Below are 15283 nucleotides of genomic sequence, written 5' to 3' on the forward strand. Positions count from 1 at the left end.
AATTTCGAACTGCGAGTATCGCTCACACAAGCTACTGTTTTGCAACTCTTTACCGGCTTGAGTTGCGTGAAAGCAACAACACGTGCAACTCCTGAACTTTCAATAAAGCCAACTTCTATACCAAGTCTCTCGAATCAATCAAGGCCACAAACCAAACTTTCAAAGCTCATTTTGCGCTCTGTCTGTCCTTCTGTCTGTCTGTCAATGGTCATCTCAGTAGAAAAATTTAGCAATCTCTACTCCAAACTGGATAATCACCTCCACCACCACCCTCTTCCCCACCAATCTGAAGCCTTATCGGCTTCTCTACAGGCTTTTCAATCCGATGTCTCGAATTACATGAACCAGTTGTGGGTAGATTCGAGATCCGGATCAGAGATCCTGTCCTTGGCTTGGGTTCTCCGATGTCTAGGCCTTCTACCCGCCATCAACAAAGCTTTTGCAAAGCTACTTGTGGATATTGATTACCCCGTTGGTAACTGGGAAGTTGCTGCTGTGGATGAATATCTAAGCTGCAGCTTGAGTTTGCTGGAGCTTTTCAATTCCATTGCTTCCTCTCTTGCATATCTTGGCCAAGCTCGGCTTCCGCTAGCTCATGCTTTGAGCCTTGTGGAGAATTCCCCTTCTTCGGCAATAGAGCATCTGAAACCAATTCAGCCAAGAAGTCTTGACAAGGATTTCCGGAAAGGTGAAACTAAGGAATATGGTAAAGAAAATATTTACTCTGGCAAGGAATGGGTTATTCATGAAGCTTTAATAGCCATGAAGAGCATAGGATTCTGGGTATGTGGGATTGTGCTGACTGGTTTATGCAGTGATGGTAAGCCATACTTGGAGATGAGAAAATCGGTTGGTGGGTTGGTTTTTTCTTCATTTGTTGAATTGGATTCAAGTCTATATGAGATTATTATGGAGAAAGGGGCAATCTTGAAGGAGATAAAGGAATTGAACGATGCAGTGGATTGCCTTCTTGCTGCCTTGGCCACTGGGAAACACAGCGAAGCAGCTGAAGAATTGCAAGGAAAGTTGGAGATATCAGAGAAACTATTGGAGGAATTGCAGAAGGAGGTGGATCATCTCTTCTCTGAGGTTTTAGATGGAAGAAATAAAATGGTTGATTGCCTTCGAGACTGGAAGCAATAGCAACTTGTGTAATATTTCGTTTGTAAAGTTTGAACGCGTGTTGATTCTTTGATATTCGCTCCAATTATGTATATATATTCGTTTTCCTTTCTAAGCAACAAGCAGTTGGTAATTTCAAACAAACTATTGCACAGAAAACTTGTTTCCGAAGAAAATTGTACAGAAAATGTATAAATTTTGGAAGAGCATAAAAAGACCAGACCCCTTCCAACAAACTAAAACAGAATGCTACTATATTTTGCAATAGCTACAATTTTTGCATCCCCATCAGCCAAACCTCCTACAAGGGGCCATCTTGTATCATCCACCACCTAGGAATCCTAGCAATCTCTCTTCTTCCTTTTCCCTTTTACATGGCATGGAAAGGTGTAATAACAAAAACTGCTAAACTAGACAACTCTATAAAGTCAGCTCCGTCTGTTATGTTGCAATCAAAAGGAAATGAGCAGGCGCCCAGGAATAATGAGATCAGAAAATGGCCATTTGACTCCCTGAATCATTGGAAAGGATCCCCGTCTCTGGTTCCTTCATCTTGCTATAAACATCAATTGGCAACCTGGGAAGCATCAAGTGTAAGTACGAGACTCTAAAGTAGTAGACTTTGAATGGTGAAAAGTTAGCTGAAAAAACATATTTTAAATCAAATCTTTAACCAGAAAATAATAACCCAACCTTTTACATGTCTACATAATTACAGGCAAGGAAGTTGCGTTACGTAGACAAAAAGATACAGCATATTCTGCAACTTAGGCTAGCATGTTCTCTTAACAAGATACAGCCACACGACAAAAAGGAGTCATGTAGCCAAATAAGGCTTTGTGAGATTTTCCAAAAAATCTACCTAATTCCAATGGCCAAGTTCGAAACGTAAGGAAATGAAACTGGAGCCAGGCCATGAACCAAGGAACTTAAGCTTGATTTTCAAGCCTTGGGAGTCATACCAAACCATTAAAAACAGAAGATACTGTTCTGTGTTCAATCTCTGAATGGACTTTGTAAACAATCTGTTTTCTTCAAGAGGTCTGGAGAGGCAACAGTATATTGAAATTTAGTTCGAGGATAAATTTAAAGAAAAGAACAATACCCCAAATGCAAGGTAATGTCTGAATCTTCTTTCTGCATTTGGTAATTGTAGCGCACATCAGGACTCCCAACACCATGATCTGCAAGGGTATTTTGCATTTTTACAGGATAATAATCACGATAAGATGGGACAGGGTGGTCAGCTGGTGGAAAGAAACCTCGAAGCTCCTCAACCTACAGTAAATTGCAGACAAAAATAATCGCAGCGGACAAGTGAATGAAAATCAGAAAGATATGTATCAAGTAGATTATTTTTATTACCTGTCTGCGCAAAGTTTCATTCTCCAGCATAGTCTGCTGCTCCTGAAACAGAGTTGAAAAGAGAATTACTGAAAAAAATAGTTGGTTTCTTTTTTAAATTTTTTCCTTGAGAAAAAGCATAAATGTAATCTCAGTTGTTCAAGATTGTGGATTTCAAATTAATTGAATACTTGCAAACTATGCAAGGGCTCCAATCTACCTGCATCCTTGATTGCTCCAGCTGCTCCATCAGTAATTGTTCCTGAAGTGGGAGATATTTGGAGAAAATGATGAAAATAAAATCTATAAGAAAGAGTCATAGGAGAACAGAAAATCTACAGAACCTTCCTCTCCTTCACAGACAATAACCCTTCACTTAATTGCTGTTCAATCTGCTGCAATTCTTTTAAGCCCAAGCCAGTCAGGTCCTTGCCCAACAGCCGTCTGCATAATTGGAACAATAGATACATCATACATAACAGAACTTGCATTATTCCGGAAATTTAATAATTAAAGTCCAACTAATTTATGAGATTACTAATCACATACAAGTGTTTCATGTGTAGCTTTGCGATTTCATCTTTGAGAACATCTACCTCCTTTGAATCTTGCTTCTGAAGAAAAAAGAAAGTCCAATGCATCAATCCCCAGTATGCTGTAAACACATTTGATACAACAAAGAGAAGAATGCAACAGAGGCCTTAAAGAGAATTGGTCAGCCAATGCCATGTTAGGCATCTTGTAACAAATAAAACGATGAGCAGAAACTTTCAGGTTGTAAACATTATTAAGGGAATTGCATTTGTACAACTGAGTCACCATCTATAGAGATTATAACCTAATCACATCACTTCCAAAGCTTTAAATGAATATTGGGGCAAAAAGAGCTCCCCACAGTTTGTAGCAACAGCCCTATCCTCACCCTACTTTTCCCTTCCACCTTACCAAAAACAGAATGTATAACTTTAAGAAAGATGGGAAAATCCTTCTGGAAAATGTCAGATGGAAGAGAGAAATGCATTTTATCCAATTTATTGATTATAAAACTGACTGGTATAAACGTTCAGCAAGAGAAAATCTATCTATACATCATACATAAGATATCCTCTGGAAAGCAGCTAATGAGACATTTTCTGCTTGTTCCTGTCAAAACCACACTTCATAGTTTCTCAGAAAATAAATGATCTGGACATATAAAATAGATGCTGCAAATCTTGATCTCTTTGGTGTATTCTACAATAAATAAGAGCCTCACTTGGGGGGAGGGGGGAAATGAGTTATCACCACAAGAGCTACAAGTAAGAACAGTTTAAAAAACTTGTCTATCTCCAATGAATTCTACATAGGAACAACTTAAAAAAGAAAAAAATGGGTCTGATCCCATATGACAGAGTACCTCTACTTTGTATTCTACTAATGCAGCCTCGGGAGAATCTAGACACTTGTTGTACCTTGAAAGTGTTCCCTTCATACTGCAAGAATTCCAAATGAAGATAAATAGTTATTAGAGGTGATTATTAAAAAACGGAACTTCTTGATACTCCATGTGACTAGTTCATTGAAACAATGTACCAGTTAGCAGAGAACAGAACGGATAAAAGGATTTATTTAAATCCTTTTGAATATTTACTCGGACCTTTTCATTTTCTTAAAATGATGGTTATATTTCTCATACCAGTGATTTTTTCTCTTCCTCTATAAAGCAAAGTTCTTCATGGCTTTATTATTTCCCATCCATTAAGACTCATTTACCTTCTCGCTTAAACTGACAGCAGAGATAAATCCCATTTCACATTACATTTTCTGGCATTGCTTCATTTCCTTCTTCTTTCACTACAAATTGTGTTTCTTTCAACAAGTTACACGTGCTAGCATGCATACCTGCATTCTTTAAAGTCTGGTAGGGTAGAAAATTTACTCTAGCGTTATTACATTTCTCCTTAAACTATTAGAAAACTAGACAAGAACTTGTTTCCTGCCAGATTCCAAATTTTCTTTTGACAGCTAAAAGTTAGCATTATTTTATAAGTAGAAAATTCAAAATAAAACCTCTATTTGTTTCCCTTTCTTGATGAGTATTAGAACGATTCAATATCTTAACTCGATGAAAGGCTGAAATGTGAATCTCGTTTAGAACATCCCAAGAAGATCGTATTCTTTCCCAAAAGTAGAAAACAGATATAGATCAATGACTATAATCATGACAAAGTCCAGCAAAAGTTTTTGTATAGTGGTGAGGACCAAAACCCTACACAGCCGCTCTCTCCCTTTTCTCTCTAAACCCCCCCCCCCCCAAAAAAAAAAAAAAAACTCAGACCGAAGGAGGGGGGTTGGAGCTCTCGTTTGGCTCCAACCCCCCTCCTTCCTCTTCTCTCTAGTTTTTCTTCTACTTTTTTGGTTTTGTTTGTTTCTTCATTCACAGTAGGGCGAAATGCAAATCTATTATTCTCCAGAGCTAGGCGTCCACCACGCCCCCCCACTGCAAGATTCCCAAGGCGCCGGTCCTTAAGACGGACGAAGAATCTCTTCGAATGGAGCGACGTGTGAGCCACACAGGCAGCCTAAAGTGCGCACATGACATCCAAGCGTTACCGCAACGAGAGCTCTATCTCTGCCACACGCGGCTTTTCTGGGACCAAGGGCATCGGTTTCTTAAGACCTGACGTTCCACCATACTTCCAAGGTGGCACGTGTCCCTCACGGGCCACCACAGTCTAGTTATTTGCATTTTTTTATTTCCTCTAAGGTTGAAAATGCGGATCTATAACTTTCCAAGTTGTAATTCGCTATTTTCCCATGTATCTTTTACGTTTTCTGTTATTTCCTTTGTTTTAGGTCTTTTTAAAGAAAAAAAGACAGTCTCTAGGATTTTTGTCCATGGAGTATGTCATCTACTCTGTCTTAGACAGAGTTTGAGGTTGTTTAATTCTGTCTTAGGACATAATGTGGAGTTTGTTAAATCTGTCTTGGGACAGAGTGTTGTCTCTCAAACGGTTTGACTGTAGAGAGTTACAGCAATGGACTAGACCATGTCAGTCACAAAAAAATTTGTGTATTGGAGAGCCTTAAAAGCAGTAGTTGGCTTGTATTATGTATGTCTCATGTCAAAGTTGTAATGTACCGTTATGAATGAAAGGAGTTTGTTCTACTTAAAAAAAAAAAAAAGACTATAATCACAAACACTGACAAGAAAGAATACAGGAATACAAATAAGATAAATAAAAAGAGGAAAAATGAGAAATGAGGAAAGTATCACTTCAACAAACACATGCAAGGGAGTCCAAAATTATAAGTTTCTACATATGTCTGATAAAATTCAGCAAAATAAACTGAAAACGGAGCAGCCACCGTAAAATTTAAATTTCGAAAGAAAAAACCAAAACAAAGCTCAAGCAAAAATGTCCAAAAACTTATTAAAAGATAAGGCACAACCCCACTTAATAATGCTAGTAACGTTTAAAAAAATCAAATTGAATATGCATCAAAACATTTCAAAAAAAAAAAAAAAAGAATCCAAAACAGAGCACTTAGAAACAGATACAACCGAGAAAAACATGCAAACATTTAAAAAATAGAAGAAACAAAATTCAAGAACAAGATGGATACAAACCCAGAACTAGAAAACTCAAAGAGCTTTCCAGTGTTGGAGAAGATAATAACGGCAACCTCGGCATCACAGAGAACAGCGAGTTCCTGAGCCTTTTTGAGCAGGCCAGCACGTCTCTTTGAGAATGTGACTTGCCTGCTATTTGCATTCTCGATCCTCTTGATCTCAATCTTTCCTCTACCCATTCTCGAGAGCCTCAAGCCCAACTGATCAAAACCCTTACAAAGCCAGAAAACCAAACCGATTCTTGTCAACACACGAAACTCTGTTTTATCTCGCTGAGAAGGAGTTCTCTTTGGCTTTTGGGGTTACCTGGTAAACTTGGGAAAGGTAGGGAGGGTTGTTAATTTAAGAGAAGAAGAAGATAAAGAGACATGAGAGAAAAGAGAGAGAGAGAGAGCGTTTTTACCCCCAAATGGCGAGAGCCTGGAAACGGCAAGCTTGCATGGCTCTGCATTCTATTTAGAGTTTACGCATGACTCTCTTTGCCACATTTGGAGTGGTATTCTGGTGCTATTGGGTCTCTTCTGGGCCCTATTTAATAATTTATTTGTTTTATGAAATACAATATTCATGTGGGTCCCACTATTTTTTGTTTGGTTTTGCTCAATGTTCTTGTTGCCCCCCATTTTTATATAGAAACTTGTGCTTATCTTTTCCTACACTGTACAGAAAAATATAATTAATTATTTTCATTCTTCTATTTTAATACATATATATATATATGGACGTATAAATATGTATATTTAAATAAAATAGTAAAAATAAAAAATCGCATATTAATATATAATATAAAAATAATAAATATAATTTATTTTATATATATACACGTACATATATATGTTATGTATTTAATACTGCTACTACATATAGTAAATCCAGTGCCAGATTTAGAGAAAGGGTGATTGGGTGTTGCTATGTACATTGCTGTTTTAGGAGAAATCCATATGGTTCTCTTGCCACTTTTAGAGTCTTTGTGGGTCCCATTTTCATCTTGCCTCATTTATTGGTGTTTTTAACTTTTGCTACATTTAGTATAATCACTGTCAAATTTAGATGGCCATTGGGCTTTGGTTTTCAGATTTGTTTTTCCAGATCTTAGTGCCTTTCGGCTGTGCATATTATAGCATAAGTATTCCAAAATTAGATTAGATGGGGTTGGTTAGTTACTATATTTGAATTTATGAGTATAGGTCTATTACTGTTGTTTCATCAAATTAGCAAAAATAGCTTCTTCTTTTTAGTTTTTAGCAAAAAAAAAAAATTAGGGTTAGATGTGAAATTAAGCATCTGTGCTCATAAGGTTACATGCAAGGTTAGAAGGTAGACTATTGAGGAAATTTGAGCATAATTTCTAAACCAAAAAGAAAACATTAGAGTATAATTGTTTCATTTAGAGTGATAATACTTTAAATAAAAAGTCCATCAGATGAGCTGTAGCTTAACTGGAATTTCTTCTTATTATAATAGCATAGGAAAAGATAGGTTACGTTTGGATAGTACGGTATTCTCTAATATTCTGTAAATAGTAATGAAAAAGTAATGATAAAATATTAAATAATAATAAAAAATAGGTAAAAAATAATAATAAATAACATTAAGATATTATGAGAATATAACCAAACTAGGCCTAAGTCATGAGTTATAATCTCCATAGCTATATTAAGAACTTGTGATATACATGGATATGTTGGAGAAAAGTATTGGAAAATATAACTTAAAAAGGAGAATTTTTTGTTTGGTGAAGTGTTTTTTTTTTTTTTAATATGATTTAGGAAGGTTTCCAAATTTAGATGAGTAGTAGGAATGGCTGATCTGTGTTTTTTCAGTGGACTCTTATGTTGGCTATATAAATTCCATTAGTGCTTGCTATACCAGTTTTAGCATTCAATATATGGATACGTACACCAACCCCCCTGACCTCTTTATTTAGTCACTGTTTCAAAAAATGTATCAGTCGGCGGTTGGTTCGGCTCAATCACAGACTATTAACCTTATTAAAAACGCCTGAGATTAATCTTTATCTCCCCGTTTAATGCGTTGTGGAATAGTATTATATTCGTTAGATGGTAAAATTATTTTTATTATAAAATAGATATAACATATCATAGAAGATTGTCATTCTTTTTTAAATAAAAAAATCTAACATATTATATAAAGTAATGTTAGTTTCTGTAGAATCTCTTTAAGTAATGTTATACACCACACTCTCATTCTATTTTGATTATACTAAATGATATGTGGTACATTCATCACTATTAGATGATAAAGAAACATGCAATAAATGATCATAAATGTGTTACATCATACTTAGTGGGATGATAGTGAGATGGTAGCATAATGGATAGAATTTTCCAATATATATATATATATAACAAATCCTTCAAAACTTCGTGCTTTAATTTTCTGAATTTTTTGAATCATTCTTGACTTATTCCAACGATCTTGGAAGGACTGATCAAAGACCACAATCTTCAGAGTAAACACCACATACGGTTCATCCATTTGAAACAAAGCACCAAAATACAAGTGTTGTTGGTAATCGACATTAAGACAGAGATTGTAGTAGTCACTCACAAGAACGAGTAATTTTATATACAACCGTGAAGTATGTAATCACCGCGTAATCGCTTTGAAAAAGAGTAGAGCCCACTATTAAAAAATTAATTTTTTTCATGTAAATCCCATGTTTTATTCATTTTTTTCAAAGCGATTACGCGGCGGTTACACAATTCACGTTTGTAAGTATCTTTTCTCTTAGCATTAATCCCCTCGAGTTTTATCGCATTTACTAGATAGTGGGTACCGGCTTGTAACTTCCGTCTGATCTTTTTACCCAGTAAAATATAATAAAATTATCAACATTATACTCGCTATGTTAAGAAAGAAAAATGTGAAAAAAAAAGCACCAAAAGAATACTAGAAAACAACATTCATGTCTGGTAGCACAGTAACAGGACATAAAGTTGACGTTAATCTCACTCACTACAGTTCCTCCAATGGGATTCGTTCCCTTATTCAATTTTAATCTTCATATCCAACATCCTACGATCTAATGTAAAAAAAATAGGATCTCGAGTCATTTACAAACAACTCCAAGGATGCTAATGATTAATCCTTGTTGTACATCAGGGAACAATAATCATATGAACAGACTATGATGCATGCCAAAGCTTGTAAACAGCACAAGAATTACCTTATCAGTGCTTCACTGCAAGGCATTCTATATAACATCATTTGTCAAGGGGTAGGAAGGCATCTTACTCAGCTCTGTTTCATCCATCTTTTTACACACGTATATAAAGTGAGAATCTGGATCTTCCAAAACAAAATCTGATGGAAGTAAGCCCTTCTCAGTAGTAGGAACCGGCTCCAAGTATGACTTTGTTGTTGAACTACAACTTTCAAGCTTCTTGAATCCCGGTCTGGCTGTGGAAGGATGGAGAAGGAAACAATGAAACAAAAATAAGCTTCCATACTTTGGTATAGTAATTTCTTCATTAACATGCCAGAATGCTATCCTATGCATATCACCTCAAATAACTGGTAAATTAGAAATGGGTAGCCAACTTCCAAAAAGAAACTTTGTTTAGGCAGAAGAAAATCATTTTCTTTTTTCATAGCTAGAGATTATATTACTACATCTGAAATAAAGGGCCAATTGATGCTGTTAACACTATGATGTAAGCCCTATCATAAGACTTCTTATCAAGTTATCAACCTTCCAACACTAAAAACTCCATCACAGAGTGTGCTCCTCTAACCCTCCAAAATTCACCCTCTGTAAAAGATGTCAAGGGGAAAACCAGGGACTGCATTTAGGAACTTGGTGCATCCATACGAACTGATATCACTTGCAAAAGTGCCATCCCTATTTTCTGCATATAGCAACCAAATCTTTAAAGAGACTCTGCAAGGGCTCCTAGTCCCCTCATAGGCATGATCTTGACAAAGGCATAGAAACATGCTCAAATCCTAAAATAGTAAAGGTTGTGGAAAGATAAAAATTCTAATTTAGGGCAATCACATGAAGGTATGTGCTCCCATCTTCAGGCTGAGCTGATCCATGCACAGACCACAAACAGACACGTGCATGTACGCACTGGGTTCACTCCAAGGGATGATGTACTTAAAGATTTATGACAGTTATGGATACCAACAAGCTGTATGTCAATTTGTACCGAGAGAGCTTCCCTACTGTCCTTTGGTATGAGGTTCAAAGTCCAAACCAGTGAGTTTAGTATAGAATTTCTGCATTTTCCCCAATCTAATTTTATTTTTATTTTTATAAGTAATAATTTTATTCAAAGAAATAGGCATAAGCCCAAGTACATGGGACATATACAAAGGAAACACCTACAACTTCCAAAAACAAAAAGAAACTGACACCAGAAAACTAAAACAGATGCAGAAAATTATCCGCCATTACAAAAGCTTTAGCCCAAGAACTCAATGTACTCAAGAAAAAATCCCTAAGATCTCCCAAAGAGCGTTCTTTATCTTCGAACATCTCCCATTTCTTTCAAGCCAAATGCGCCACATAAGACAAGGAGGAATCATCTTCCAAACTCTCGCCGCCTTCTTGCAGCCCATCAAACCCTTCCACCCTACCAATAAATCCACCACTTCTCTAGGCATTACCCAATGTAATCCTGTCCAACTCAAAACCTCATTTTCCCCAATCTAATTTACAAAGAAAGTTTATGCATAATCCTCAACTCCAACAAGTGCATGCACACAAAAGAAATATAAATTATACAGTACACTCAAACTGAACACTAAGCCCAAATGACAATAAGCACAAGAAAATGGAAGAGAACCACACCATTAACAATTTAGACCCTTAATTTTATGTGTATATTGACCCAAAATTGGCAATTTGGTTTGTTACAATGATATGGTCTTAATAACTTGAGAATACCAGATTGATCATAAGTGTTAAAAGCTAAAAAGCTGCTTAACTCTTTGCAATATCCACCATCCAAGAAAAGAGTATGATACTAAAATCTGGAATAAAACAGAAACAAGAAACATAATGTAACTTAGATCCACTTCAATTATTTAAAGAAAAATGAAACAACAATCCGGAAGCATGACAGTCTTCTAGACACCAAAGGAACAACAAGCAAAGATATTTGAGCATCTTCAAGCAAAGAAACAATACTTACGTATGATGTACAACACAGTTTTCCAATTGTATACTGGTCGGCTCAAATGAGGCATCCTCGCTGAAGGATCACCGTAGGTAATCTGCAAATGACAAATTAGAAACAAATAATGCATCATCAAAGAAAAAAAAATGAATAAACGGTGGCAAAAATAAAGCCTCATCACGAGGTATATGATTACCAACATATATGTCCCTCCGGGTTTAAGAAGCCTACAAGAACAAAAATAACCATGCCTAGTAAGGAAATTTAAAAGTGAATAAATTAGAACAGGTTGTAGATTCAAATGTTTTATTTTATAACAAATTAGAGTAAGAAAAATGAAACAGGTAATGAAGTCACAACCTACTCACTTCCCCTAGCATTTGAGCTGAACTAATTGGGGCATCTGTGCCACACTGAAAATGATAAGCACAAATGAAAGCTTTAGAGAGTGCCAATCATTGAATTTGAGGAATAAAAAGACATTTCAATACCCATCATACCATCAAAGAATCAAGAGTTCCTAGATCGAGGATCAGCAGAGTGCAAATGCCGTGGTGACAACAAAATATTAACAACACAGACACAAATTTAGTTTGACAGATTGAAGTAGTAACAAAGCCTGTAATGACGGGACATATCCATACCTTTATCAATGACACTATCAAACGATTCATCTGGAAAGAAGCTCATATCCCTGACATCCATTTGCATATCTATTGAGATTCATTAAGGAAACTTCCCCCAAAAATTTTTGTGCATACTCTAGAAAAGTAACACAAAATCAAATTAAAGAAGTTGGTCTTTCAATAGGATACATTTCAACTGAGGGATGTTCCCATATTTTTTTCTCATCATCTCAATGGCCACTGATGAAATGTCAATGTTTATTATGTCTTCATATCCATCCTTTACCATGTCCTCTGACATAACTACAAAGCAAAACAAAAAAAGAAAAAGAAAAATGAGTCTTGTCTCTAAAAAGAGACAGCTATTAGAATCCCTAAGGACTAGAATATGTGGTACTATAAAAAATAATAGATACTAAGATAACAACTTTCCAGTTTACGAAAAAGCCATATCTATAGTCATAATTCATGTTAAAAAATACACTAAAGGAATAATAATGAAACCACATAAAAAAGCATCACAGCAACATTTTCCTCAAGAAACACGTACACATCAAACTGCAGAGAAACTGGAAAGTAACACACAAGCATAACCGTAACTCAAAACAACCGTGTCTGAAGAAAAAACTCCTGAACCTGCTTGGGCAGGTATTGGAATGGCTTTTGGATTGGAAACAATGCTAGTTGGTTTTAGAGACAGAGTAAGTGGATGATGGTTTAAAAGCTCTTGAACCTGCCAATTCCACACATTTATTTGGTTACACTATTCTCCCAGCATTCACTGATTCACACTATCAATCTAGCAACCCTAGACACCACAATGTGATATAACCGATTCAGTACATGTCTTAAACTATCATCTCTTCGTTTTTAATAAAACATTATAAGCTGCTGGTGCTAACCAGTTAATAACTTTCTCTGGCTTGGGGACACAGAAATTAAAGCTCATTGGATTTTGTGATCCTTATTATGCTCAATTCACTATAATTGTTGATCGAAGAAACTAAGTTACGGTACCATTTGCAAAAGAACCACCCACTTTTAAAGCCGATCAAAACCTTCGTAGAGGTACCTAAGAAACTACCGCAAATACAAGGGATTAGAAGATGATTTAGAACCACATACTGCTCTGGACCCATAATTCTAAAGTGCTTGGGAACATCAGATCAGAATATGCAACGAACTCTACCAATTAAAATTTTGATTTATTAATCAACGTGGACTTCTATACCCAGTACACCCTAGACAAGAAAGAAACCTTTTAACTTCAAGTTGTTTTAGTAAGGATAATTTAAAGAGTTTCGCTACATATAAGCTGGTGAGTTAGCACACCACTTATAGTGGGACCCATTATAACTTAAAAAAAAATCAAAACATCAATCATTTTGTTATGGACCTGAAGTGAAGCGATGCAGTCGAGAGAAAGAAATAAACATGGCGTTTTGGGTCATTAGTTAAGCCATGCGTTTTGTCTAAACTGTTCGTTTTGGGAGACTTTTGCCTGTCATTTAGGCACTGTTATTTTTACAGTCATTTTATCAATTCTTATTTCTGTTATGGGTTATGATGTACGAGCTGGTGGGGGTATATAGGAGAGCAGAGAGGAAAGTAGAGGGGATCTGAAATCTGGAAAATTGTTAAGGCTACTCTCTTTGTATGGAGGTTTGGAATCCCTCGAAGTATTCCATTATCAATGCAATTGTGGCTCTTTGAAGCCTTTTATCAAACACCTTCTCTATTTGCTCTATTTCCACTTTGAAGCATTTTATTACATCTAGTTGGGTTCCTAAATACATTACGGCAACTCTTTCGCATTACAACAGATTTACCAGAAGGTTCATTACACATTTTTTAGCATAACTAACTTCCACATCAACAGTGCGTTGGGTGTGTAAAACATAAGGCTTATAAATAGGTTTTCTCTAATTTAAATAATTAAATCTACCCTCTACCCAAAATAAATTTAGCAGCTCAGATTTCCCAAAAGCTGAAAACTCGAACCTCAACAAAGCCAGATGGTTAAAATGCAGCATTAGAATTGTTTTCTCAAATCCCATTTAGTGCACAATCAACGATTCTGCAAAAATCCAATTGCTTTACTTTTCCCAAACTATTATGTCAATCAATCGAAAATAAAAAATATATAAAGAAGGCCTCAAGTTTGAGACTTTGAATGTGACTAACATGCCCAAGAAGGGCAGGGTGTTAAATCTGGCCAAATTAACTGTAAATTTTCACATTTTTATTTCACGAATGGCAGCTCAAAAAATAATATACTCCAAGAACTTAAGAAATTTTTTACTTTCTTTCCTCTCCTACACGTTCTTACCCAGCAACCAAACAAAGAAAAGCTAAAAGAAAGACCTTACGGTTACAAAACCCTTTTTCTCTCTTCTCGCATTCCCCAGCAAGCAAACAGATCAGGAAAAAAAAAACCCAAGTGACTCAAATAATGAACAACTTAAATTCCAAAAATCTTCCTTTCCTTTCTCAAAAATTCTCAGCAACCAACAAATACCAAAATGGGCAGGGAGGGAAATTACCGGCATTGCCACAGCCGACCATGAGGAGGCGAGAAGTGGTGGGGACGTACTTGCGAACAAAAGGACGGAGAGCCGAGTAGCGCTGGTACCAGTCGAAGGACCCGCCCTCCTGGACGTACCGTGCGTCCCAGTACTGCGCGTCACCATAGTTGTACGTGTTGCAGCTGGAAGTGTCCCGGAACATGTTTTTTCGCCTTTTCTAGCGAAGCTAATACAGTGGGTTTTAGGGTCTGTCGCGTGGTTGGTTGCCTTTCGGGTGGCTGTGCAATATGCACAGTGGTCATTGGCTTTTGGAAGCCTCTAGTCTAGGCTTTAGTTGACAGGAAAAACCACACAATTTGCAACCTAATTTACACCACATTTCGCAATACATATTTTTTAAAATTTTTAAATTCTTTTAAATTTTTTTTAGTTTATTATTTTTAAATTATTTCAAATTTTTTATTCATTATTTATATAATAAATATTTGATAAAAGAAAAAATAATAAAAATTAAAAATAATGTGGAGGAGTTTTACTACACAATCTCCACATTTCACATTTTTAAAAATTTTTAAATTTCTAAATATTTTTTTAAAATTTTTTTTAAGTTTATTTTTTTTAAATTATTTCAAATTTTATATTCATTATTCATATAATAAATATTTAATAAAAAAAATTAAAAAAATATATGAAGTGTGGAGTGTTAGGAGGTTATAAAGATTTATTCTTTGTCATTAACATCATTGACTAAGGTCTCTCTTGATACAATACTCTCAATCCATCTTATTTTATTTTATCTTATTATCATAATTTTTTTAAATTTTTATATAAAATATAATAATATTTTAACAATATCTTATTTGAAATCATTACATCTAATTTTATTATCTAAACTAGGGGTGGGCC

At 35.6% G+C, this 15283-nt stretch overlaps 3 protein-coding genes across 7 annotated transcripts; 1 reads left to right on the top strand and 2 right to left on the bottom strand.

The window, feature by feature from the left end:
- The first annotated feature begins 204 nt into the window (after positions 1-204).
- Positions 205-1143, top strand: LOC109008712 (protein BPS1, chloroplastic-like). The gene has a single exon (XM_018988913.1). The coding sequence runs from the start codon at positions 205-207 to the stop codon at positions 1141-1143; it is 939 nt and encodes a 312-aa protein (XP_018844458.1).
- Positions 1144-1285: 142 nt separating this feature from the next.
- Positions 1286-6585, bottom strand: LOC109008717 (agamous-like MADS-box protein AGL15). 4 transcript variants are annotated; one of them, XM_018988920.2, is made up of 9 exons: positions 6483-6585; positions 6077-6393; positions 3863-3938; positions 3016-3080; positions 2811-2910; positions 2687-2728; positions 2488-2529; positions 2228-2400; positions 1286-1699 (listed from the first exon to the last, which is right to left on the bottom strand). In XM_018988920.2, exons 2-9 carry the CDS (start codon positions 6256-6258, stop codon positions 1612-1614), a joined length of 768 nt encoding a protein of 255 aa, XP_018844465.1. In that variant the 5' UTR covers positions 6259-6393; positions 6483-6585; the 3' UTR covers positions 1286-1611. The 4 variants fall into 4 exon arrangements, with proteins under 4 accessions (XP_018844465.1, XP_018844466.1, XP_018844467.1 ...); XM_018988921.2 differs by having other exon boundaries at positions 6077-6385; positions 6483-6550; XM_018988922.2 differs by lacking the exon at positions 6483-6585 and having other exon boundaries at positions 2228-2306; positions 2385-2400; positions 6077-6466.
- A 2380-nt stretch (positions 6586-8965) lies between these two features.
- Positions 8966-14705, bottom strand: LOC109008716 (EEF1A lysine methyltransferase 4). 2 transcript variants are annotated; one of them, XM_018988918.2, is made up of 9 exons: positions 14396-14705; positions 12042-12155; positions 11871-11939; positions 11727-11746; positions 11587-11639; positions 11423-11453; positions 11242-11323; positions 11036-11080; positions 8966-9502 (listed from the first exon to the last, which is right to left on the bottom strand). In XM_018988918.2, the coding sequence occupies exons 1-9, from the start codon at positions 14577-14579 to the stop codon at positions 9297-9299; spliced, it is 804 nt and encodes a 267-aa protein (XP_018844463.1). In that variant the 5' UTR covers positions 14580-14705; the 3' UTR covers positions 8966-9296. The 2 variants fall into 2 exon arrangements, with proteins under 2 accessions (XP_018844463.1, XP_018844464.1); XM_018988919.2 differs by lacking the exon at positions 11036-11080.
- Positions 14706-15283: the final 578 nt, after the last annotated feature.

Source organism: Juglans regia, chromosome 14 (genome assembly GCF_001411555.2).
Source record: "Juglans regia cultivar Chandler chromosome 14, Walnut 2.0, whole genome shotgun sequence".
NCBI classification, from domain to species: domain Eukaryota; kingdom Viridiplantae; phylum Streptophyta; class Magnoliopsida; order Fagales; family Juglandaceae; genus Juglans; species Juglans regia.

What these genes read in the sequence shown, in the direction of transcription:
- LOC109008716 (XM_018988918.2), bottom strand. Translation starts at nt 14,579, where the DNA reads ATGTTCCGGGACACTTCCAGCTGCAACACGTACAACTATGGTGACGCG. An exon ending in GGTCGGCTGTGGCAATGCCG is followed by an intron (nt 12,156 to 14,395) that starts GTAATTTCCCTC and finishes TTTGCTTTGTAG; the next exon opens with TTATGTCAGAGGACATGGTA. An exon ending in CCGGAGGGACATATATGTTG is followed by an intron (nt 11,324 to 11,422) that starts GTAATCATATAC and finishes TGTCATTTGCAG; the next exon opens with ATTACCTACGGTGATCCTTC.
- LOC109008712 (XM_018988913.1), top strand. Translation starts at nt 205, where the DNA reads ATGGTCATCTCAGTAGAAAAATTTAGCAATCTCTACTCCAAACTGGAT.
- LOC109008717 (XM_018988920.2), bottom strand. Translation starts at nt 6,258, where the DNA reads ATGGGTAGAGGAAAGATTGAGATCAAGAGGATCGAGAATGCAAATAGC. An exon ending in TTTGAGTTTTCTAGTTCTGG is followed by an intron (nt 3,939 to 6,076) that starts GTTTGTATCCAT and finishes GAATTCTTGCAG; the next exon opens with TATGAAGGGAACACTTTCAA. An exon ending in TAGTAGAATACAAAGTAGAG is followed by an intron (nt 3,081 to 3,862) that starts GTACTCTGTCAT and finishes TTTTTTCTTCAG; the next exon opens with AAGCAAGATTCAAAGGAGGT.